Raw genomic sequence first — 24341 nt, forward strand, 5'->3', positions numbered from 1 at the left:
AACCTGAAATTTTAAGTAAAAAGAGGGAATAATTCAAGAAATACTGGTGCTAGAGTTATGGTCCTTGTGTCATATGATGTGAATGATGATGCCGAACAACTATTTTAAGTTTGAATCAAATCCTCTTTGTAATAACAGAGATATAGTTAAAATGCATCAAAACTTACCTTAAATTCTAAGTAAAAGGGGGCATTATTCATGAAAAATTGGTGCCAGTGTTATGGACCTTGTGTCATATGATGTGGGTGATAAGGTGAAACAACTATTTTAAGTTTGAATCAAATCCATTTAGTAATAACTGAGATAGTAAAACTGCACCAAAGCTTTAACATGAAATTCTAAGTAAAATGGGGGCATAATTAATGAAATATTGGCGCAGGAGTTATGGCCCTTGTGTCATTTGATGTTAGTGTTGATGTGGCACAACTATTTTAAGTTTGAATAAAATCCATTAATAATAACAGAGATAGACTTAAACCTGAAATTCTAAGTAAAAAGGGGGCATAATTCATGGAAAACTGGTTCCAGAGTTATGGACCTTGTGTCATATGATGTGGGTGATGATGTGAAACAACTATTTTAAATTTGAATCAAATCCATCTAATAATAACTGAGATAGACTGAAAGTGCACCAAAAATTTAACCTGAAATTCTAAGTAAAAAGGGGGCATAATTCATGAAAAATTCATGATATATTGGTGCAGGAGTTAAGGCCCTTGTGCCATTTGGTGTGGGTGATGATGTGAAACAACTATTTTAAGTTTCAAACAAATCCATTAAGTAATTACAGAGATAGAGAAAGTGCATCAAAACTTTAACCAAAGTGCGGACACGGAAGGATGCCGATGCTGACGCCAGGTCGAGTAGGACAGCTCTCCATACTTTGTATAGTTGAGCTAAAAATACTGACTGAATGGTGAACAGTGCAGATCATGATCTACACTGGTCGCAAAGGCAGAATCAATCGTGTCCAGCATGATAAGGGTTAATATGATGTATGTGGCATACTGCTGCATATGAAAAATCATGGACCATAGGAATTTAAGCATCTATACAAGTATAAAACAACACACAAAACAATGGCAGTACTTTTTTTATTTCCACCTCCCAAACTAAAGTCAGAATCTCAGTGTTAACATCATCTACATACAGAGAACAATAAATGATTCAATGCTGCACCTACTTCTGCTGAAAATCAACATTTCTTCTTAAAATAATTCTTCTTCACAGTTTACATTGCAACAGACTCAAATTCTTTCTTTGTTCATCATGTTTCATACAAATAATCATTTCTGAATGATAAAAACAAACTTAAAACGTAATATTCAGATGTCTTTTCTGCTTCGTCAGGAAAAATAAACATATATTTCCACAAGTATTAAATATGTCATGGCTGTATTTATGAATGAAAAGTACCCTTTGTAGACTCTCACTAAGAGACGTTAAAGTACATAAATGAAACAGTCAGATTTGTCCTAATTTAGACCAAGATAAAAGATCAATATAAAGTCTATTTGCATTATGGCCTATGAGAAAAAAAAAAAAATTGTGACTCTTTTCCAATATTATCTTCTTAAAAAAACATTGCCTTATGTTTATCAGATCTACTGATTTCAAAGATCTATTCTTTCACAATTTAACAAAGAAAGGCTCCTTACCAATAAAGATTTAAATATTAAATGGAACAGACTATTCTACATTTTTTAAATATGTCACAATTGTAAACGATAACTTGCATGTATACTGTTCTACACAAACTTTTCAAAAAAAAATAAAAAAATAGCAGTCTTCCATGGTATAATCATACGTAATTTTTGCTGACAACTGCATAACAAATATGATTAAAAGAATTATCACCAAAAGAAAAGTAAATCTTGTGTACGCAGAATATTCATTTATTGCTATAACTTAAAAGAAAAAAGTTTCATGTCATTTTTACTTCAAATTCCCTTACCCTTTTTATAGTGACTATAGTGAATGGTAGAATGAGTGTAAATATTATGAAAGGTTGAATAAATTTTAAATAATCTGTCCTCTACTACCTTTGCCATGATGAAAATGTTAAATGTTATGGACAGACTCATGAAAATACACGATGCTTAAATTTGAGTGACTAGTTTGCTCTCTGCAATAGAAGAGATCTTCAATGAAACTAATAAGCAGTTTATGTAAGATGTGGCCAATGCTGAAATAATTTGACGGGTTTTCAAAATATTTAACTACGCAATGATGGTCATAATCTAGCCAGCGTTCATTGATTTTGTACCAATACTAACTGCAAGTAACTTACTTCTCCACAGGACTCCGAAGTGGACGAAAAATGAACATAAGCTGCACCATGAGATGGAACTCAAAATTTCTTGGCTGAGCTAAGTGAAAGCTGAAACAGACATCTTCCAAACTCAAAGAAGAACTTCGCCATATCTAACACATATAATACACTAGAAAAATCATGGAAAAGATTTATGTTTCATTGTAGACTCCTACAACTGTATTAAATTGCAGTAGATGCATTATGGGAAAGACTAATGTGGCATTATGCACTACATCAGAAACTACTGCATTATGGGAAAAATCAATGATGCATTTTGGACAATACTTTCCTTATGGGAAAGACCTATGACATCCTACGGAATACAATAGCTGCATAATGGGAAAGACCAATGTTGTATTATGGACTGAAAGAGTTGCATTCTGGGAAAGAGTAGTGACGATCTACTGTATCAGAAAGTAAAAAACAGCTGACTAGTGTCACATTAGAAACTTCATTTTCACTTTTTATTTGGAAGTTACCATTAGTACACTGGGAACTTCAGTTGCATTTTGTAATACCTCCATCACCTCAATATAAACTTCACCAACAAATCAGACCAGTTTCTGTATGCAACATCCTGACTCCTAGTCAAAGGCATAAGTGTTAAATCATGTGATAATACACAACCTTGGTGCATGTTAACCAAAACTAAGTCATTCGAATCTGTGTTCTTTAAAAAACGTCCTATCAAGCAAAGAGTTATTGTTCACTATAAAAAGTCATTCCAAGTTAGTTTTTGTGTGATAAATACACAGTATTCTATACAATGTCTTCTATACAGTGTATAGATGAAACAAAATTTTCAGATCACTCTTATCAAAGCACACTATAAAATACTGTAGTTAATGTTTTATTTGAAACCTGGCTTTCCTTGAAGACAAGTTTATATAGCTGATGACCTTTTTTTTATAGGATTTTAAATGTCATGGTTTTGCCAAGGAAATTACTGTACCAATACTTGCCAAAACAATAAACTAAACCATGTATTAAGACTGAATAATATTTTTGAGAAAAGTATTACTTGTAACATCTATCAAAATAAAAAAATAAGTAACAGAGAGGTTCTGATCTCAATATGTCTATGTGTATGCATAAGTGTAGTGAATTTTTACACATAGTAAGTGTATGTTAAATATTGTCCTTAATTTAATGAACTGTGAAATAATATAATTCCATGGGCACCAAATTTTGCAGTTTCATTAAAAAAAAAAAAAAACCTTGCTATTTCTTATTGATATAAGACTTTGCAGATTTCAACTTCTGAAGAAAAAAATGAATGGGAATTTTACTTATTCATTTGGATTTAATATTACAGATTAACCCAACCAGGGAATCCATGAAAATTAGTCCCCCATGAATATAAATGATTTCACTGTTGTTGCCCCCTTTATATAAATCAGTACCTTTGAAACTTCAGATCTGGTTTATACAAGTAATTAACCTTGCATATTACTACACAGTATAAATATTGTGTAATGTTCCAAATTTTTAACACTTTAGATGCATACTGAATAAAAGGCACTAACCTCCGGATTTTAGCTAAAAATGATCTTTCTTTAAAACTGGTCTGGTCATATTATGAACATTTGAACACAAGTTTTTATTTCTAAGCTATCTTAGAAATGCCAAATCAAAGCTTTCCTGTGCTCTTTAACAATACACAACTGAGGAATACATACTTAATGGCCATTAAATATAAAGATTTATAATTAGGGCAGTTTACCTCCGGTACTCCGTTACAAACTAATTAGAAAGTAGTATTAATAGTAAAAACAAGTAATTCTTCTGTGTTTACATATCATATAATCTGTCAGTAACTTAATTCTGAAGCATTCTTAAGAAATATAGCAATAATTTCCTGATAGTAAAACATTTTTTTGTTGTTGTTGTACGATCTGGAGGTCAGAACCTTTAAAGAATGAAGGGTACAAGTATCCACACATATATGAAATCACAACCTCACTACTGAAAAAGAAATATTTACTGTAACAAATAAAACATGATCTACAGTTTTGTGATAGTACAGTTTAGCTTATAATGTGTACAACAGTAGCCTAAACTTTATTTCTCACATCAAGCGTGAAATCGGGAGGTTTAAATACGAGACAGTTGTTGGAACAGGTTTGATGGTAATATTGCTTCTAGTTTCTCCAACACGTAGCTGACTGGCATGTAGATCCAGGTTACAGCCTGAAAGAAGAACATACACGTGTAGCTATTGTTGCTGTGTCTGTACTGTTATTGTTGCTACACCATAATTTATTCTCTTTCTCTTTTGTTTGGACTTTAAGTCATACATACACAGTCCATGTCATACGGTGACTTTCAGTTATGATGAAGGAAAATCCCAGGTGCCCCTCTAGGCATTATTTTGGGCACAGGCTGGTACCTTGGTCCTTCCTAAGTCAGATAGATGATTTCCATACCTGACCACCAAGGCAGGACTCAAAATACAGAGGTAAGAGGTGATTTTGAAGTCAATCGCCTTAACCCCTCAGCCACAGAGACCCCAAGATATTTTCTAAGAATGTCAACAAGTCTTACAAATTCCTGTTTGGACCTACACATCTTCTTTACACTGAATCATATATATCATCAAGCAAGGAATATTTACTATTCCAAGAAATTAATTTGTCTAGGAAATAGCATTTAAACAAAACAACTTACGGTTTTAGCAATAATACCCATGGGTTCTGGATACTGATGTGTGAGTAGAGCAAGAAGGGCTGTGAATGAGCACAATCCAGCTGTAAAGAGGATAAAGAAAGGCAGTTCCTTCTTGGGGTACACTGATACCTCATGGAAAACTGAAATATAAATCAAACCTCACTGAAAACTGATATATATATATTAATTAACAAGTACATGTGTAGTTCCTTCTTGGGGTACACTGATACCTCATGGAAAACTGAAATATAAATCAAACCTCACTGAAAACTGATATATATATTAATTAACAAGTACATGTGTAGTTCCTTCTTGGGGTACACTGATACCTCATGGAAAACTGAAATATAAATCAAACCTCACTGAAAACTGATAAATATATATTAATTAACAAGTACATGTGTAGTTCCTTCTTGGGGTACACTGATACCTCATGGAAAACTGAAATATAAATCAAACCTCACTGAAAACTGATATATATATATTAATTAACAAGTCATGTGTAGTTCTTTCTTGGGGTACGCTGATACCTCATGGAAAACTGAAATATAAATCAAACCTCATTAAAAACTGATAAATATATTAATTAACAAGTACATGTGTAGTTCCTACTTGGGATACACTGATACCTCATAGAAAACTGAAATATAAAATCAAACCACATTGAAAACTGCTATATAAATCAACAAATAGTTCCGTCTTGGGGTACATCGATAATCTTATGGAAAACTAAAATATAAATTAAAGCTTACTGAAAACTGATATATACTAATCAACAATTCCCTCTTGTGGTACACTGATACCTCATAGAAAACTGATACACAGATCAAATCTCTCCCCTAGGGAAAAAGACAAGCTACATATGTGCATACTGACATAATAATTTGATATTATATTATGATGCCATAGTGTATGAGTGATTTTTAATTTATACAAATGTAGTATCTTTGAAACTGTTGCAATAATATAAACAGCTGGCAAGACTCTAACATGTCTGCTTGAGAAAGGCAGGCGTTTTCCCAACCCTCAGGACAGCATGGATAAAAACCCTCACTAGCTCTCGGTTTTTCATTTCACGCTGTCCTTCACATTTTGGAAAACCCTACCATGAACAGGTAGTCATATAAGATCCTCATATTCCAAAACCAGAGGGACATCATGGAATGGAAACTGAGCACTTCCACACTGTCTAAAGGATTTGTAAAAATACGCACTTTACTCAGGCAGACATGTTAAATCATTTTTCATGCCTACCATTAATATTACTGCAACAATTTCATAGATATTGTAAATAAACAAGAAGCTGCATTCAATGCCCCCGGTGGCATCCTTGTAGATACAAAGCAACCTAAGTCCAAAACGAGGTCAAGTTCAAGGTCAAACTGAGATCAGGTGATGTCTGAAGATGAGGAATGGTCACAGTTACATCTGCATTAGTATCAAGTCATTCTAGTAAGGGGTATTGATGCTAGACGAAACGGTCCCATTTGGTTAACCAAGAGATGGCCCATATAAAGCAACCCAAGTCCAAAATGAGGTCAAGGTCAAGGTCAAACTGAGGTCAGGTGATGTCTGAAGATGAGGAATGGTCACAGGTTACATCTGCATTAGTATCAAGTCATTTTAGTAAGGGGTATTGATGCTAGACGAAACGGTCCCATTTGGTTAACCTCGTACAGACGGACAGACGAACAAACGGACAGACAGAACAATCACTATATGCCTCCCACATCAGTAGATGCAGGGGGCATAAGCAAGTGCTGTCTGATGACAGCACGCTCGACTATTCGAAGAATTGATTGAAGAATGGGGTCAAAATATTTCCACAGATATTCAGACAAAAGAAGATTAGGCAAACAATGTTCCTGCATTTGTGGATTTCAATAAGTCTTGCACTAAATGGCAATGTGTGAACCAATTTCAAAGTCCAAAAAGGGCCATAATTCAGCCAAAATAGTTGTCAAGAGTTATGTACTCTTGCCTACAGATTGAAATCATGATGATAAACAAGTGTTCAAAGTTTAAAAGTAATATGTCAAATAGTTTTGACAAAACATGGACTTGTATGAAATACAACAAATTTTTTTAAGTCCAAAAAGGGCCATAATTCAGCCAAAATAGATGACAGTGTTATGTCCTCTTTCCTACAAATAGAGACTATTATACTGAACAAGTAATAAAAGTTTCAAAGCCATATGTCAAACACTTTACATAAAATATGAACTGGTACGAAAAACTTAACCAAGATTTCTAAGTCAAAAGGGGCCATAATTCAGCCAAAATCCTTGATGGAGTTATGTACTCTTGCCTATAACTGGACATGGTGATGGTAATCAGGTGTTGAAAGTTTCAAAGCTTTATCTCAAAAGACTTTGTCAAAATATGAACTGGTACGAAAAACTTAACCAAGATTTCTAAGTCAAAAAGGGCCACAATTCAGCCAAAATCCTTAATGGAGTTATATACTCTTACCTATAACTGGACATGGTGATGGTAAACAAGTGTTGAAAGTTTCAAAGCTTAATCTCAAAAGACTTTGTCAAAATATGAACTGGTACGAAAAACTTAACCAAGATTTTTAAGTCAAAAGGGGCCATAATTCAGTCAAAATCCTTGATGGAGTTATGTACTCTTGCCTATAACTGGACATGGTGATGGTAAACAAGTGTTGAAAGTTTCAAAGCTTTATCTCAAAAGATTTTGTCAAAATATAAACTGGTACGAAAAACCTGACCATGATTTCTAAGTCAAAAGGGGCCATAATTCAGCCAAAATCCTGGAGTTATGTGCTCTTGCCTTTAACTGGTCATGGTGATGGTAAACAAGTGTTGAAAGTTTCAAAGCTTTATCTCAAAAGACTTTGTCAAAATATAATCTGGTACGAAAAACTTAACCATGATTTCTAAGTCAAAGGGGCCATAATTCAGCCAAAATTCGTGATGGAGTTACGTGCTCTTGCCTATAACTGGTCATGGTGATGGTAAACAAGTGTTGAAAGTTTCAAAGCTTTATCTCAAAAGACTTTGTCAAAATGTGGACTGGTACGAAAAATCTAACCAAGGTGTGACGCTGACGCTGTGGTGAGTAGGATAGCTCTACTTATTCTTCGAATAGTCGGGCTAAAAATCTCTCATACACTTTGAAGTCATATCATGATGTCACAATGTGTGTGTGTTATCTTTTCCCTAGCAAAAATATGAGGTGATCTCCTACCTAAACCATCTTGTCTTTCACAGCTAGGTCGGCAAGAATGAAATGCGCGTTTTAAACATGGGTTGTTGCTATGGAAAGACTAATTTACAAAGAATCTTCTACAGATGATAAGAAAAATATCTTTCATACTGGTGTTTTTTCTTCACAGGTTTCAAAAGGTGAACCAACTTAAAAGATGTTATTTCTACCTAACCCTAAAACACCCTAGTTCGCAATATAATGTCCGCTAGAAAAATTCAAGTGTGTGTAAAATGTCATCTGCTTTTGCCTTTTTAATGTGTTTTGGTAACTTCAGGACCTTTTTGAGACAATTTGCAATTTTTGTTGAAAGTGGGTCCTAATTTACTGGCACAGATATGACAGAGATAGGGACAGCAGAATAAAACAAGTTTAGTCAGAATAATTTTTATTCAGTTCACCTTAATTTAATTTTGAAATATACCCATAATATCTATAGACAACACTTGACATTAAAAGAATAGCTCACATTACTCAAGCTGATTTGCTATTTTTATTGTATCTGTTGGTATTTAGGTCACACTGAAACAGCTTGGTCTCATGACAACTTTCCATCTTTAATAGAAGTGGAAACCATCGTAGAGCTTCGCAAGGCACTATTTCAGGCACCCAGGTAGAAACACTGACCTACTGCAAGCCAGCATGATGACTTCTTCACATGATGACCAAGGCAGGGTCTGACCCATAGAGGTGAGAGGCAAGTGACCGGGAGTCAACAATCTAAACCAAGATGAACAAGGACTTGCTGTTTTTTATCCCAGGTTTTTGTCTGTTGTCTCTTTTACCATGTCAGAGCAAACAGCTATAAATGTCCATACTTTTCATGTGTATTTATGAGCCGTGCCATGGGAAAACCAACATAGTGGCTTTGCGACCAGCATGGATCCAGACCAGCCTGCGCATCCGCGCAGTCTGGTCAGGATCCATGCTGTTCGCTAACAGGTTCTCTAATTACTATAGGCTTTGAAAGCGAACAGCATGGAGCTTGACCAGACTGCGCGGATGCGCAGGCTGGTCTGGATCCATGCTGGTCGCACACCCACTATGTTGGTTTTCTCATGGCACAGCTCATATATGATATACCTACCCGGAAGAAGTTCTCTGTCAGCACTTTCTGTACATGTGGGGTATGGGTAGAACAGGTGACCTTTCTCCAATGGGTATGGTATCATTCTAAATGCTGGTAGAAAAGAAAGTTGTGTTTTTATGTAATGTTTGCTAATACTTTATGCACCGTCAGAAAATTAAGACAACTGCTTTCAATAGTAATTTAACAAAGTAAAAATTTTGTTTTACATGATCTAAGAAAAGAGTACTTCAAACTAAACACTATAATGAAATTATATCTAGCTATACACTTTATACCAAGCAATATTTGTCAAGTACTTTATGGGCAAATTGCCTGCGAAAGAAATCAACAAAAACTATGTTTTTGTGTCAAACTATTAATTATTAGTAGACTGTGATACTATATATCTATATTTTTATAAAGGCAAACAAACACAAGAGCTGTCGGATGACAGCGCGCTCGACTATTTGAAGAATTGATTGAAGAATGGGGTCAAAATATTTCCATAGATTTTCAGACTAAACAAAAAAAAGAATTAAACAAAAAATGTTCCTGTATTTGTGGATTTCAATTAGTCTTGCACTAAATGGCAATGTGTGACCATGATGGCAAATATGTTAAGTTATATGCTAGGAAAAACATGGACTTACATGAAAAATTTAACTAATTTCCAAGTCCAAAAAGGGCCATAATTAAGTCAAAATAGTTGACAGAGTTATGTACTCTTGCCTACAGATGGAAATCATGTTGATAAACTAGTGTTAAAAGTTTCAAAGCCACAGTTCAAATAGTTTTGACAAAACGCTGACTTGTAAGAAAAACCGAACAAATTTCAAAGTCCAAAAAGGGCCATAATTCAGTCAAAATAGTTGTCAGAGTTATGTACTCTTGCCTACAGATGGAAATCATAATGATAAACAAGTGTTTAAAGTTTAAAAGCCATATGTCAAATAGTCTTGACAAAACATGGACATACACAAAACAGAACCAATTTCCAAGTTCAAAAAGGGCCATAATTCAGCCAAAAAAGATGAGAGAGTTACGTACTCTTGCCTATTGATAGAGACTATTATACTGAACAAGTAATAAAAGTTTCAAAGCCATATGTCAAACACTTTACACAAAATATAAACTGGTACGAAAAACTTAACCAAGATTTCTAAGTCAAAAGGGGCCATAATTTAGTCAAAATGCTTGATGGAGTTATGTACTCTTGCCTACAACTGGACATTGTGATGGTAAACAAGTGTTGAAAGTTTCAAAGCTTTATCTCAAAAGACTTTGTCAAAATGTGGACTGGTACGAAAAACTTAACCAAGATTTCTAAGTCAAAAAGGGGCAATAATTCAACCAAAATGCTTGATGGAGTTATGTACTCTTGCCTACAACTGGACATGGTGATGATAAACAAGTGTTGAAAGTTTCAAAGCTTTATCTCAAAAGACTTTGTCAAAATATGAACTGGTACGAAAAACTTAACCAAGATTTCTAAGTCAAAAGGGGCCATAATTCAGTCAAAATGCTTGACAGAGTTATGTACTCTTGCCTATAACTGGACATGGTGATGGTAAACAAGTGTTGAAAGTTTCAAAGCTTTATCTCAAAAGACTTTGTCAAAATGTGGACTGGTACGAAAAACTTAACCAGGGTGTGACGCCGATGCCGACGCCGACGCCGTGGTGAGTAGGATAGCTCTACTTATTCTTCGAATAGTCGAGCTAAAAATGACAGAAATTGGGCAGTCTAATGTGGATACTCATGGTTGTTTCTGCAAAGATTTCAAAAAGGTCTTGGAAAATGGAGGCTAAAACTGCTGAAAATGTTCAAAAATATATTTAAAACCTGCATAATTATGCTTCCTGTCACCTGCAATTTTTTTTTGCAAAATTAATTTTATAAAGAAATCATTGCAGTGATTTTAACTTACTTCCTTCCCATGTGCAGTGTAGAAGATTGAGAGCGCCCTCTACCCGCTTCCAGTGCTGTAAGTGAAAAAATGCATATGCCAGGGCCTCACTGTCTCCCCGCTTTAAGATATGTTCTGGTGGTAATACGAGACTCTTCATTTCCAAAAGGTACTGAAAATGAAATAATACATATTATAAATAAAGAGGATTTTTCAAGTAAAATTTCAAAATTATACAGCTCTACATTACAACTTCTCCACAATTATAAGATACATAACATGCCAAAGTTCAGTCCACAATGGCAGAAACTTTGATCCATATACTGGATAGAAATTTATTCTATGACCTTATTATGTTGTTCCTCCATATCTTTGCTGTTATATATATGAGCCGTGCCATGAGAAAACCAACATAGTGGGTATGCGACCAGCATAGATCCAGACCAGCCTGCGCATCCGCGCAGTCTGGTCAGGCTCCATGCTGTTTGCTTTTAAAGCCTATTGGAATTGGAGAAACGATTAGCGAACAGCATGGATCCTGACCAGACTGCGCGGATGCGCAGGCTGGTCTGGATCCATGCTGGTCGCATACCCACTATGTTGGTTTTCCCATGGCACAGCTCATATCTTTAATTCCATTATATAACCTGTTATTTTGAAAAATACTGAAGCTGATTTTGCAGTTTGTGTGTTTGACTGAAAATATTTTTCTTGCATCAAACATGACCCCCACTTTTCTTGTGACTTTTATTCAGCTCTTCAAGAAAATGTAAGTTACAGACATTTAAAATTGGTCCTGATGTGTGCTGCAGCCATTGGAAATTTGTCAGTTTTGTAAAGAATAAAGAAGACTAGCTTTTAGTGTGTTCATGCCGTATCGTTACACAAGGGTTGAACTATATACAGTCGAATACCGTTACCTCGATATTCAAGGGACTGTAAAAATTGCATCGACATATCCGAAGTTCGACGTAACGATATCGGCTATTTGGGACTTTTTTGTACTTGTGTTGGACGTCTATATTGTCATTATATCCAATGCTTGTTTTTTTTTCAGAGGGTTTGAAAAGGGAAAGAAATAATATAAAACATATTACGATTTTAATTTTATTTACAAATAAAATATCTTACTTAAATACATACATACAACTGTTTAATTTTTCAAAATATACATTTAAACATTAGCATTTTTATTCCTTCACTAAACGAGTCTGAATGCAGCGGTAACGTACACCAGGGTTAAACTCTACAGCTCTATGTATTAAATCCCCTTACCTTAGGTACATGAGAGTTAAACTCTACAGTTCTATGTATTAAATCCCCTTACCTTAGGTACACGAGGGTTAAACTCTACAGCTCTATGTATTAAATCCCCTTACCTTAGGTACACGAGGGTTAAACTCTACAGCTCTATGTATTCAATCCCCTTACCTTAGGTACACGAGAGTTAAACTCTACAGTTCTATGTATTAAATCCCCTTACCTTAGGTACACGAGGGTTAAACTCTACAGTTCTATGTATTAAATCCCCTTACCTTAGGTACACGAGGGTTAAACTCTACAGTTCTATGTATTAAATCCCCTACCTTAGGTACACGGGTTAAACTCTACAGTCTATGTATTAAACCCCTTACCTTAGGTACACGAGGGTTAAACTCTACAGCTCTATGTATTAAATCCCCTTACCTTAGGTACACGAGGGTTAAACTCTACAGCTCTATGTATTAAATCCCCTTACCTTAGGTACACGAGGGTTAAACTCTACAGCTCTATGTATTAAATCCCCTTACCTTAGGTACACGAGAGTTAAACTCTACAGCTCTATGTATTAAATCCCCTTACCTTAGGTACACGAGGGTTAAACTCTACAGTTCTATGTATTAAATCCCCTTACCTTAGGTACACGAGGGTTAAACTCTACAGCTCTATGTATTAAATCCCCTTACCTTAGGTACACGAGGGTTAAACTCTACAGCTCTATGTATTAAATCCCCTTACCTTAGGTACATGAGGGTTTAACTCTACAGTTCTATGTATTAAATCCCCTTACCTTAGGTACATGAGGGTTGAACTCTACAGCTCTGTGTATTGCTTCTACTGCCGACATTTCTGCTGTACTTAAACCTCTTTTACTGGCTATATCAGGCGAAAATCTACAAACAACATCTTAACACATTAATTGTTATACTGACTGTACACTTAACTTTAGTAAAACTCACAGAAAATCAAATGAAAGCTTTTTTCTAGTTGTCACAATGCTGCAATGGTTATCTGATGAAAATAAGTGAAAAATGGCAATGAAACCTGATAAAGGGCTTGACATGTCATTTTAATATTTTCTGTTGTTGTTTTTTTCATGCAAACAATTGCCATTTTACACCTTCAGTGATAAACGGAAGACCTAGGTGAACATATGAGCACTATTTCAGGCACACAGCATCTGATTTGGTCTTATCTTTCCATATTATCCTGTAAATTGTGTATGTGTGTATGACGTCAATTTAATCTATTTTGTTGCGACTTTTCTTGGCACTGATATTTCACAAATTAATCAAAGATCAAACTCATCATATTTATTATTACGCAATATCTCTGCTGCAGTCCTCCTAAATAACTCTGCTGTAAATCTAATAACTCACAGTACTGTTTTCTAATGATCCACTTAAAAAAGTCCTTTCAATTTTTTCCCCAGACAGACAAGAATCTATAAAGATGTCATCTTTTATGTCTGTCTACAAAAGATTGATAGTCATACTGTAGACTGAATAATATTTGTGGGGCTTTATTCTAACTAATATCCGTGAATAATGCCACTCACAAATTCAAAACACTCACATTTCATGAATTCTTAACACCATGAAAAAGGCTGCTAATCACGGAATCACTAAATAAAGCCTGCGAGTAAATCACCCAATTCACAGCAGATAAAATGAAAACATGTATTTTTCTGGAACATATATCTGACAAAAATCCTGAAATATCTACAAGCAATTTTTACGTACTTGTCTGCTACAGCCCTGGCTTTGAGTAGTGCGGCTGTGTAACATATTGTTGCTGACTTTGGTAAGCTGATATCTGAAATGGAAGATATAAATGTTTCGAATTAGATGAAAACTGATTTCACTATACCCAAAATAGTTCTGCTAGTTGTCATTACAGTCTGAATGAGATTTTCTAAGTGAAAAGTACTTACGCTAAAAAAAAGATTAATCTTTTAGGGCATGAATGTAGAACATCTCTTTCATCATTACATTTTATAAATTGATCCGTTTCACATTTTACAATGAAGTCATCAGAAATATATTTCCCTGATAAACACTTTCCGTGTTGTAAGTAGTAATTACTTAATTCCACAAAATTACAATTCACCCTATGGTTGACAATAAAAATAACTTTTTCTTTTTGTGACCAAATTAAAATCTCTGCATTACAAGGGAAAGTGGATATATTTATATTTGAAAATTTGTCTGTGCGCTATGGAACAAAATAATTATTGAATGAGAATTCTAGAGTCAACTCTTACATTTTGAAACATTCAAATTTCTGTAAGGGGGTCGGTGTATATGTTTACTATATTGTCTGTTATAGCTGTTGTTTTGTTAGAGGTAATAATTAACAACAGAACATTTAGACTGAATCATAAGTGTGACCTTTTAGATAGAAGTCTAAGTGACAGTTTTGCAGCAGACATGACACATTTCTTCAATAAATATGTATGCCAATTTATTTAATTACCCATACATATATAAAGAAGACAGTACAAGAAAAATAACTTCCGTATTTGACCTCTTTAAGTATGATCATGACCTATGACCTTTTGATATACATTTTTGCATTTCCACTCTCAAGGCCATTGTGACCTTGACCTTTCACCTACTGACTCCTACAACAAGAGGGGTCATTTATTGGCCAATACAATCATTCTATGAAGTTTCGCTAATATAAGTCAAAGTATTCTCTAAACACTGACCTGAAAACAAAGTTCTTTGAAGGGCATAGTGATAGATCAAATATTGAGAACAGTTAATAAATCTTCTACATGTGATGGTGTCTCTAACACCAAGAAAACAAAACTTGTAATAATTACATACCATCATATTTAGCCAGTACAACTTGAACGTCGGCATAAGCTTGTAGTTCTAATAAGGCCTCTATAAGGTTTTCATGAATATTAAACATACTGAGCATGGGAAACTCCTTCATTATCTGTAATTAGAGAAAAAAAGTAATTAGAAATTAGGTAATTATAAAAACATAATTAAAAATTGTGATGTTAAAGAATAAGTCATTAGAAACTAGAGCTGCTTTTGAGAAAAGCGCATGTCTCCCACAACTGCCTAATCATCTAAACAGAAAGTCAGTCTTTATATACTGTTTACTCACTACAATATACCTTTGAAGAGTAAAAAGGCTGATTTTGGGTAATTTAAGGGCCATAATTCTGAAGTGCCTTGACCGATTTGGCTTGTTAATGAATCTGGCAGAGGAGTTATGCTCAAAAACATTTGGTTCAAGTTTGGTGAAGATTGGATGAGAAATGTTCGACTTATAACGCAGACAAGAGAAAAAAGGCCGATTTTTGGTAATTCAAGGGCCATAATTCCGAAGTGCCTGGGCTGATTTGGCTAGTTATCGAACTTGGCCGAAGACTTATGGTCAAACACATATTGTTCAAGTTTGGTGAAGATCGGATGAGAAATGTTCGACTCAGAGTGCGGACAAGATTTGTGACAGACACACACAGAGACAGGAGTAAATCAATTTGTCTCCTACACCACTGTGTGGTGGGAGACATAAATATTAAACTTTTAGTTAATTGTAATATTAACAGACTAATTTCTAAGTTACAATAACTTAAAATGGAACCTAAAATGTCAATATCTTTTATACTGACCAATAAATTTCATAATGATAGTGAATGACATCATTTTAAAGGGTGTTTGTTGCAAATAAAGTTCTTTAACATTCTAGTCCAGCTAGCAAAAATTTTATACGATATATACATGTAAATGATTATGTAATGAAAAAGCTTTTAATCTCTGTATTGAGAAATATGCACCCATTCTTCTGCAGAGTTTTACTGTGCTCTGAAACTGGTAAAATATCTCTGCTTCACAACTGGTGCATATTTCAGGATACAAATCTAATAACCCTAAATTATAACAAACTGTAGGTTTGCCAAACACTAACAATAATATACAGTTAATTGTAGAATAAATGCAGTCTTCTCGCAATATCTATTTCATATTTTAACAAGCCATTGGCATTAGTGTGACATAACTCTATATTTCAAGAATTATTCATAATTTTGAAACTATAACATCACTGGCAAAATCATTTGCTTTTTTTTTTGTTGGGTTTAACATCGCATCAACACAATTATATGTCATATGGTGATGGAGGAAAACCCAAGGTGCCTCTCTGTGCATTTTTTCATCACGAGCGGGCACCTGGGTGGAACCACCATCCTTCCGTAAGCCAGCTGGATGGCTTCCTCACATGAGGAATTCAACGCCCCGAGTGAGGCTCAAACCCACATCGGTGAGGGGCAAGAGATTGCAAGTCAGCACCTAAACCACTCAGCCACGGAGGCCGCCGGCAAAATGAAAGCTGCTAGTATGGGGCAAAACACTGAATAGCTTCACTTCCCGTTTAATATCAGGATGACTGATAATGAAAGAAACTGGCTTTGCAATGAGTTTGGTTTGTTGATTTTCTACAACAAACACCCACAACTAACTCAAACAGCAGTATTTTACTGTGACTCTAAAGAAATTCAACATGTGTGCTAAAACACTTTAAAACTAGAAATGTGTCCACATGATATGAATGCCCCTACCATCTCATGTTAGGACGAAGAAGTGTGTCTGTCAGTAATGACAATAGAACATGTATACCGACCTTAAGGACTAGAAAAGAAACAGACTGTATTCATTGCAAATTTAAATGATTAAATGTTACATTGTTTAATGGAAGTTCATACCAACTATTTTGAATATCATTCTACGTATATAAAAGTTGTAGACAGACAAGAAAAATGAAATAAAACCTTTGACCTCTAAGTGTGACCTTGACCTTTGAGCTAGGGGTCCAAGTCTTATATTAGTTCAATTTACTGTTTAAAAATACCGTGACAATAGCGGAAAATATAACCAGCTTTTATTTAACTTCCATGCACAAAATTCACTACCATAGTAGAAGAACATACTGCAGCATTAAAACAGCTTCAGTCATATTACAGTAGCCTTACTTGATTACCATGTCAGTTAAACTGAACTGATCGTGCACAACGTGCGTCATGAAATCCTGTTTTGCTTCTCATTATTAAGATTTATTTTGGGAGTGATTATTTTTTGCAGCATACAGCTCAATACATCTGGAAATCCATCCGTCTCTCTGAGACAATGTGTGGGTTAATTAGTTTTTCTTGCATATTGTGCAATATATCTGAAAAGCTATCCATTCTTGGATGTTGTTCAATATATCTGGAAGTCTATTTGTTTCTCTGCGACAGTGCAAAAGTGGTTGATTCTTTATTCACTCAATATGCTGTATGCATTAAAAAAATCATGCGTGTGTTCAGTGTTAGTGGTTGGATATTACCTCTCTCATGAGTTTAACAGCCTCCCGTACTCGACCCAACTTTCTAGCACACATGGCAAGCCTTCGTTTAACATACACCATAACATTTGTATCTCGTCCTGAAATATACAAAGGAGAAATTAAAATAAATTTTACAGGGTACTAAAACCATGATATATAAACCAATGTGCTGCATTAGTGTTATTCTATAACTAAAGTACAATTGCATTTCTTTGATAAACTTATATATACACTTAAGTTTGTCAAATTCGAAGTCACTCAGACACAATTAAGTCCAATGTGCACTTCTCCAACTTAAAGAGGTAGGGAAAATCCCAGGTGCTACTTGAGAATCATTTCATGCAAATACAAGCACCATTGTAGAACCAACATATGTGGGCTTCTCTAGCTTAAAGTGGTGGTTTAAAACCCTGGTGCCGCTCAGGTTACTTCAAGCCGAAGCAAGCACCCGGTAGAACCAACAATATTCCACTAACCTGATAAATTTGCATACTCAAAGGAAAGAACTGTACACCTCAAGCTAATAGAGCATACATGGTACCAGTGTTTATTTTTCTGTTTTACTTTGAATTCTAATTTGAAACAGATTGTTGTGAAGAATTTGAAGCCCTGATCTATGATCCTATAATGGTCTGTTCTCCGATATCTGCTTTTGTCACTAAATATTCTCTTGTAACATTTCGCAATAATAAACTGATACTCAAACAAAGTAATGGATCTTTATTTGCATTCGTCAAATTTCACAAAACTAAAACCACATGAAATATTGATTGACTTGAATGCACTTTGCTATGTGCCTTGAAGTATGATATATTGTGTTTGTATATGAAATAAAATCTAGAAGAAGATCCTTTGGAAGCACAGAATGCAACCAAGCAAAATAATAGCAGACTCTGTTTGATTCAGTCTTACTTAATTTGAGTCTTACTTAGTTTGATTGAGTCTTACTTAATTGAACCTTACTTTCCAGAATAATTCTACAAAAGGTAAGAAAGGTCACTCCTTTTAATGACTTGGAGACCTAATTTATCCATGTACATGATATGAATACTGTAAAACATATCAAGTTGGGCCAGGTTTGATTACCACTGATTAATATTGAAGTCTCCATTATTACATATAGATAGCTGAAATCATTTCACATAATACAGTATTGATACCATTAAACTAATTCAACAAAGACAACTAAATCATTCCACAAAGAAAACTGATTTTTTCCCATAAAGATAACTGAAACCTTTCAACAAAGACAATCAAATCATTTCATTCCACAAACAACTAAAACATTCCACAAAGAAAACTGATTTTTTCCACAAAGATAAATGAAACCTTTCCACAAAGACAATGAAAAGGGTAACTATAATCATTCTACAAAGACATGCTTTGCACAGTTTCATCAAAATCTTAAGGGCATGTTTGGAGAAACAGTGATGAAAAGTTCTATGAATAATTAATAAACCAATCACCACTTTGACAATACATACTGTGAATAGCTTCCTGTGTTGAACCTTGATGTTGTGTTTGTTGCGACTTTTTATACTGAACCTCAGCATATTTGTAGGCTTGTTTAAATAATTTCTCGGCATCAACAATAGTGGAAGCATCCTCTTCGGCTAGTAATATCAAGGCTGTTGAACATCTGAAATGTACCAATATCTCTATGTGTATGTAACATTTAGTCATACTAACATATAGTCACAGATTTAGTTGTTTGTTGTGTTTTAAGGCTTACTGATACAAAGCAGATCATACGGCAACTTTTCCAGTTTCAATGGTGTTGGGAGACCCAAGGTATCTGAGTAAAACGACAAACCCTCCACAAGGCAGCTGGATCATGCCTCCTCACATGCAAAGAGGTAAGATATCAGGGACCTTAACCACTCCGCCATGGAGGCCCTTAATACTGTTATTTAAGGTCATTTGGTAACCCTTTACTTGTATTGCTTAAGATGGACTAAAAGGTCTTTGGTAGAACCACCAATATTTCGTAATTGTATTGCATGGCTTTCTGATGCATGACTTCAAATAACAGATGAGACAAAAAAGTGATTTAATGCCATAGAGACCTTGACCTTGTGTACTGAACTTTCCTGAAATCTTTCCTTTCAATATATGTATTCAGATATCTTATTGTAGTTTTACAAACAGAAGCTGAATTTTGTGGTTTAAGTTGCTTATTCAAACAAGGTATGTCTGAATGAAAAATACTAGAAATGACAGATGTACTGTGAAATCACTGATATTCCTGGGGAACGGATTTTCGAGGATTTTGTCGACAGTCAATCATGCCCACAAAAATTAAATGACTTGACAGCAGGTTGTGCTTTTGACACAGTTAAGATAAACAAGAGATAAATATTCTAACCTCATGATTACTGTACAGAGGCTAAGGCTCCAAAGACTTTAATTTATTAATTTACTAAGAATTCTATCTAATGAAAACTTTTATACAAAATGGTGTTGAGATTATAATGTAATCTCTATGAATAAACCTTTTCCTTGTTTGAAAGGTAAAATACCTTCTTCAGCAGAATTACATCTTGGTTATGGCAGTCAGTTACCTTATAACCAGTGTTCCTGGCTTCTGTGCCTGTAGGAGGCAGTAAACAGTTTTCAGATGTTAGTGTCAAATTGGCCCCAAGTCAAATTTACAAACGGAGGCAAATTATTGACTGAAGCACATATCTGTACTTTACAATATTAACAATTACTAGAACTGAAGTTTCCATGGCAAGAATTGAGTTTCAGTTATTGAGTAAAAATTAGCTGAGTAGCCTTAACCTTGAAATTATGAAGTAGTGACTTGAAGTGGAGCTGTCATTTTGACAGGAGCCTCAGAAAAATTGAAATAGTGAAAAAATGGTACCTATGGAACATATAATTGAGCTTATTTTCATATTTTAAAGTGTTACTGAAGCAAGAAACTGTGTGGCACATAATGCTACCACTTGCAAGGAACTTTATGTAGCGATTTGAAAATTGGAAAATTTAGCCTTTTTGTCATCAGATTTTGTGTCTAGGAGAACATAAAATTCAGGTTTTGTAAACATTGTAGATGTAATGCATGTATTGCAGATGGTCTGCATGAGACACATACAGTCATGTTAATACTGCAATATTTGTATTTCAGGTGTGTGGTTACAGACCTTTGTAATAAGTTTTGAAAGTGAAGTAGGCGGCTGTAATGCGAGAGGCTCTGAAAACTATTTACTGCCTCCTATAATAACTTATTCTTTGCAAGGAACGAACAAATTCCCCCGTCATGAATCAAGAGGTGGAGGAAGAATGACTTGCAGAGTTCAAACTCTACTTCTCAATTCAGCTTTGGCCCCTATACTGACCTAACCTATGCTTTTGGCATATTTGTCAGCAGTTAAGTCTTATGTAACAATTCTGACATTTTTTACCCATATAAATGTCACAAGCAAAACTTGTTACATGCTTCACATAATTTAACAGACATTTTCAACTTACTCTGGGTTTTTCTCTAGGGCATCATTTGCAGCCTTTATTCTTGCTTGGGGCTTTCTTTCTCTCCAGGCTGTCTGCATTACTGCAAATAAATAAATAACATTTACATATATTATATCTTTATTTGCTATCCGTTTTGGTAAATTATCGTTTCTGTTGTAAAGCAGACATCACTCATACCGTTCCATACCTTTTAAAAGTACAGTTACAGACATGAAAACCAAGAACATATACATGTACTCTTGTACACCAACACCAAGTTACTGGTGTCATCAGTGCTGCTTACCTTTGTCTCACACTCAGAACTGTATAGGATGACTCTTGTGGCTTGAAAAAAATACTTATTAGCCATTTATCTCGAGAACTATATAGAGTTACTTTTCTATCTCAATCAAGACAACTTTAAAATTATCATGACTTTGTTTTCATCATTCATAAAATAACAACTGATAAAATTCTGTCTTCAACCACTCCGTGACCACATTTCTAAAACAACATGTGACAAAAAGCAATATTTTTACAAACTGTCAACAACAGTCCGTTAAGCAATTAAAGGAGGGAAAATCTGAAATCAAAAGATCTCTCAAACATGTTTTTCTCATTTATGTTCGTCTTGCGACTTAATCGATGACCAAGACACTCAAATTGATTTTCCACTGTAATCAACATAGGATGGACAGCTCAGGAACAATAGTACATTTGAAACATTGTTACTGACCACTTTCATTTTCCCACTAACGGATCCTAATTTGCAACCATTAAGTTAAACTAATATCCAGTTGTTTCTTTGGTTGTTTTTTGTTGTTGTTTTTTGTATGTGTGGGTGAGAGGGGAGTAATTTTCTATATTTCCAATTAGTATTATCTTAAAAATCTGACCTCCACAAGAAACGCCATTTCAGCCAAAGCCATTAATGCTAACTTTATAATATATGACAGATGCCTTCCCCTACACAACCCTTTACCCTGTCAAATTTCTACAAGAGGACCATGATGGTCCTGAATTGCTCACCTCTTCCCACATGACCCAGTTTTGAGTATGACGTCATTTTTTCTATTATTTGACATAGTGACCTAGTTTTTGAGCTCATGTGACCCAGTTTTGAACTTGACCTAGATATTATCAAGATAAAAATTCTGACCAATTTTCATGAAGATCCATTGAAAAATATGGTCTCTAGAGAGGTCACAAGGTTTTTCTATTATTTGACCTATGGCTCTAGTTTTCGAGGGTATGTGACCCTGTTTTGAACTTTACCTAGATATCATCAAGGTGAACATTCTCACTAATTTTCATGAAGATCTCATGAAAAATATGGCCTCTAGAGAGGTCACAAGGTTTTTCTATTTTTATACCTACTGACCTAGTTTTTGACTGCACGTGACCCAGTTTCGAAAATGACCTAGATATCATCAAGGTGAACATTCAGATCAATTTTCATGAAGATCCATTGAAAAATATGGCCTCTAGAGAGGTCAAAAGATTTTAATTATTTTAGACCTACTGACCTAGTTTTTGACCGCAGTTGGCCGAGTTTCAAAACTGACCTAGATATCATCAAGATGAACATTCAGACCAACTTTCATACAGATCCCATGAAAATTTATTTAATTTTATTTTGTTGGGTTTAACGTCGCACCGACACTTTTTTAGGTCATATGGCGACTTTCCAGCTTTAATGGTGGAGGAAGACCCCAGGTGCCCCTCCGTGCATTATTTCATCATGAGCGGGCACCTGAGTAGAACCACCGACATTCCGTAAGCCAGCTGGATAGCTTCCTCACATGAAGAATTCAACGCCCCGAGGGAGGCTCGAACCCACATCAATGAGGGGCAAGTGATTTGAAGTCAGCGACCTTAACCACTCGGCCACAGCGGCCCCGATCCCATGAAAAGTATGGCCTCTAGAGAGGTCACAAGGTTTTTTTTATTATTTGAACTACTGACCTAGTTTTTTAAGGCACATGACCCAGTTTCAAACTTGACCTAGATATCATCAAGGTGAACATTCTGACCAATTTTCATGAAGATCCATTCAAGGGTATGGCCTCTACAGAGGTCAAAAGGTTTTTCTATTTTAAGACCTACTGACCTAGTTTTTGATCGCAGTTGACCCAGTTTCAAACTTGACCTATATATCATCAAGATAAACATTCAGACCAACTCTCATACAGATCCCATGAAAAATATGGCCTTTAGAGAGGTCACAACGTTTTTTCATTATTTGACCTACTGACCTACTTTTTGAAGGCACGTGACCCACTTTCAAACTTGACCTAGATATCATCAAGATGAACATTCAGACCAACTTTCATACAGAGCCCATGAAAAATATGGCCTCTAGAGAGGTCACAAGGTTTTTCTATTATTTGACCTACTGACCTAGTTTTTGAAGGCATGTGACCCACTTTCGAACTTGACCTAGATATCATCAAGGTGAACATTCTGACCAATTTTCATGAAGATCTCATGAAATAATTGGCCTCTAGAGAGGTCACAAGGTTTTTCTATTTTTAGACCTACTGACCTAGTTTTTGACCGCACGTGACCCAGTTTCGAACTTGACCTAGATATCATCAAGATAAACATTCAGACCAACTTTCGTACAGATCCCATGAAAAATATGGCCTTTAGAGAGGTCACAAGGTTTTTCTATTATTTGACCTACTGACCTTGTTTTTGAAGGCACGTGACCCACTTTCGAACTTGACCTAGATATCATCAAGGTAAACATTCCGACCAATTTTTATGAAGATCTTGTGAAATATATGGCCTCTAGAGAGGTCACAAGGTTTTTCTATTTTCAGACCTACTGACCTAGTTTTTGATGGCACGTGACCCAGTTTCGAACTTGACCTAGAAATCATCAAGATGAACATTCTGACCAACTTTCATAAAGATCCCATGAAAAATGTGACCTCTAGAGTGGTCACAAGCAAAAGTTTACCGACGGACGGACGCACGCACGGGCGCATGGACAACGGACACCGCACGATCACAAAAGCTCACCTTGTCACTTTGTGACTGGTGAGCTAAAAATGTACTGGTCCATCATGCAATTTGGGCAGTACCCCTCTTTA

The 24341-nt window shown here is 35.2% G+C and overlaps 1 protein-coding gene across 4 annotated transcripts in view; it reads right to left on the bottom strand.

Moving 5' to 3' along the window:
- Positions 1-1077: 1077 nt before the first annotated feature.
- The window catches only part of LOC128548030 (suppressor of tumorigenicity 7 protein homolog), an 85811-nt gene continuing 62547 nt past the window's right edge, over positions 1078-24341 (bottom strand). For 3 of the 4 annotated variants that reach the window (XM_053522298.1, XM_053522300.1, XM_053522301.1), the window contains exons 5-14: positions 21265-21343; positions 19275-19429; positions 17791-17888; positions 15279-15393; positions 14190-14262; positions 13238-13340; positions 11209-11359; positions 9300-9392; positions 4982-5121; positions 1078-4504 (exon numbers count right to left, since the gene is read on the bottom strand). In XM_053522298.1, the coding sequence (XP_053378273.1) occupies positions 4409-4504; positions 4982-5121; positions 9300-9392; positions 11209-11359; positions 13238-13340; positions 14190-14262; positions 15279-15393; positions 17791-17888; positions 19275-19429; positions 21265-21343 (1103 nt within the window). In that variant the 3' untranslated portion in view covers positions 1078-4408. Of the gene's footprint in view, positions 4505-4981; positions 5122-5318; positions 5423-9299; positions 9393-11208; positions 11360-13237; positions 13341-14189; positions 14263-15278; positions 15394-17790; positions 17889-19274; positions 19430-21264; positions 21344-24341 lie in introns of those variants that run through there. The other variant, XM_053522302.1, reaches the window with a different exon arrangement.

Source organism: Mercenaria mercenaria, chromosome 13, assembly GCF_021730395.1.
Source record: "Mercenaria mercenaria strain notata chromosome 13, MADL_Memer_1, whole genome shotgun sequence".
Lineage (NCBI taxonomy): Eukaryota > Metazoa > Mollusca > Bivalvia > Venerida > Veneridae > Mercenaria > Mercenaria mercenaria.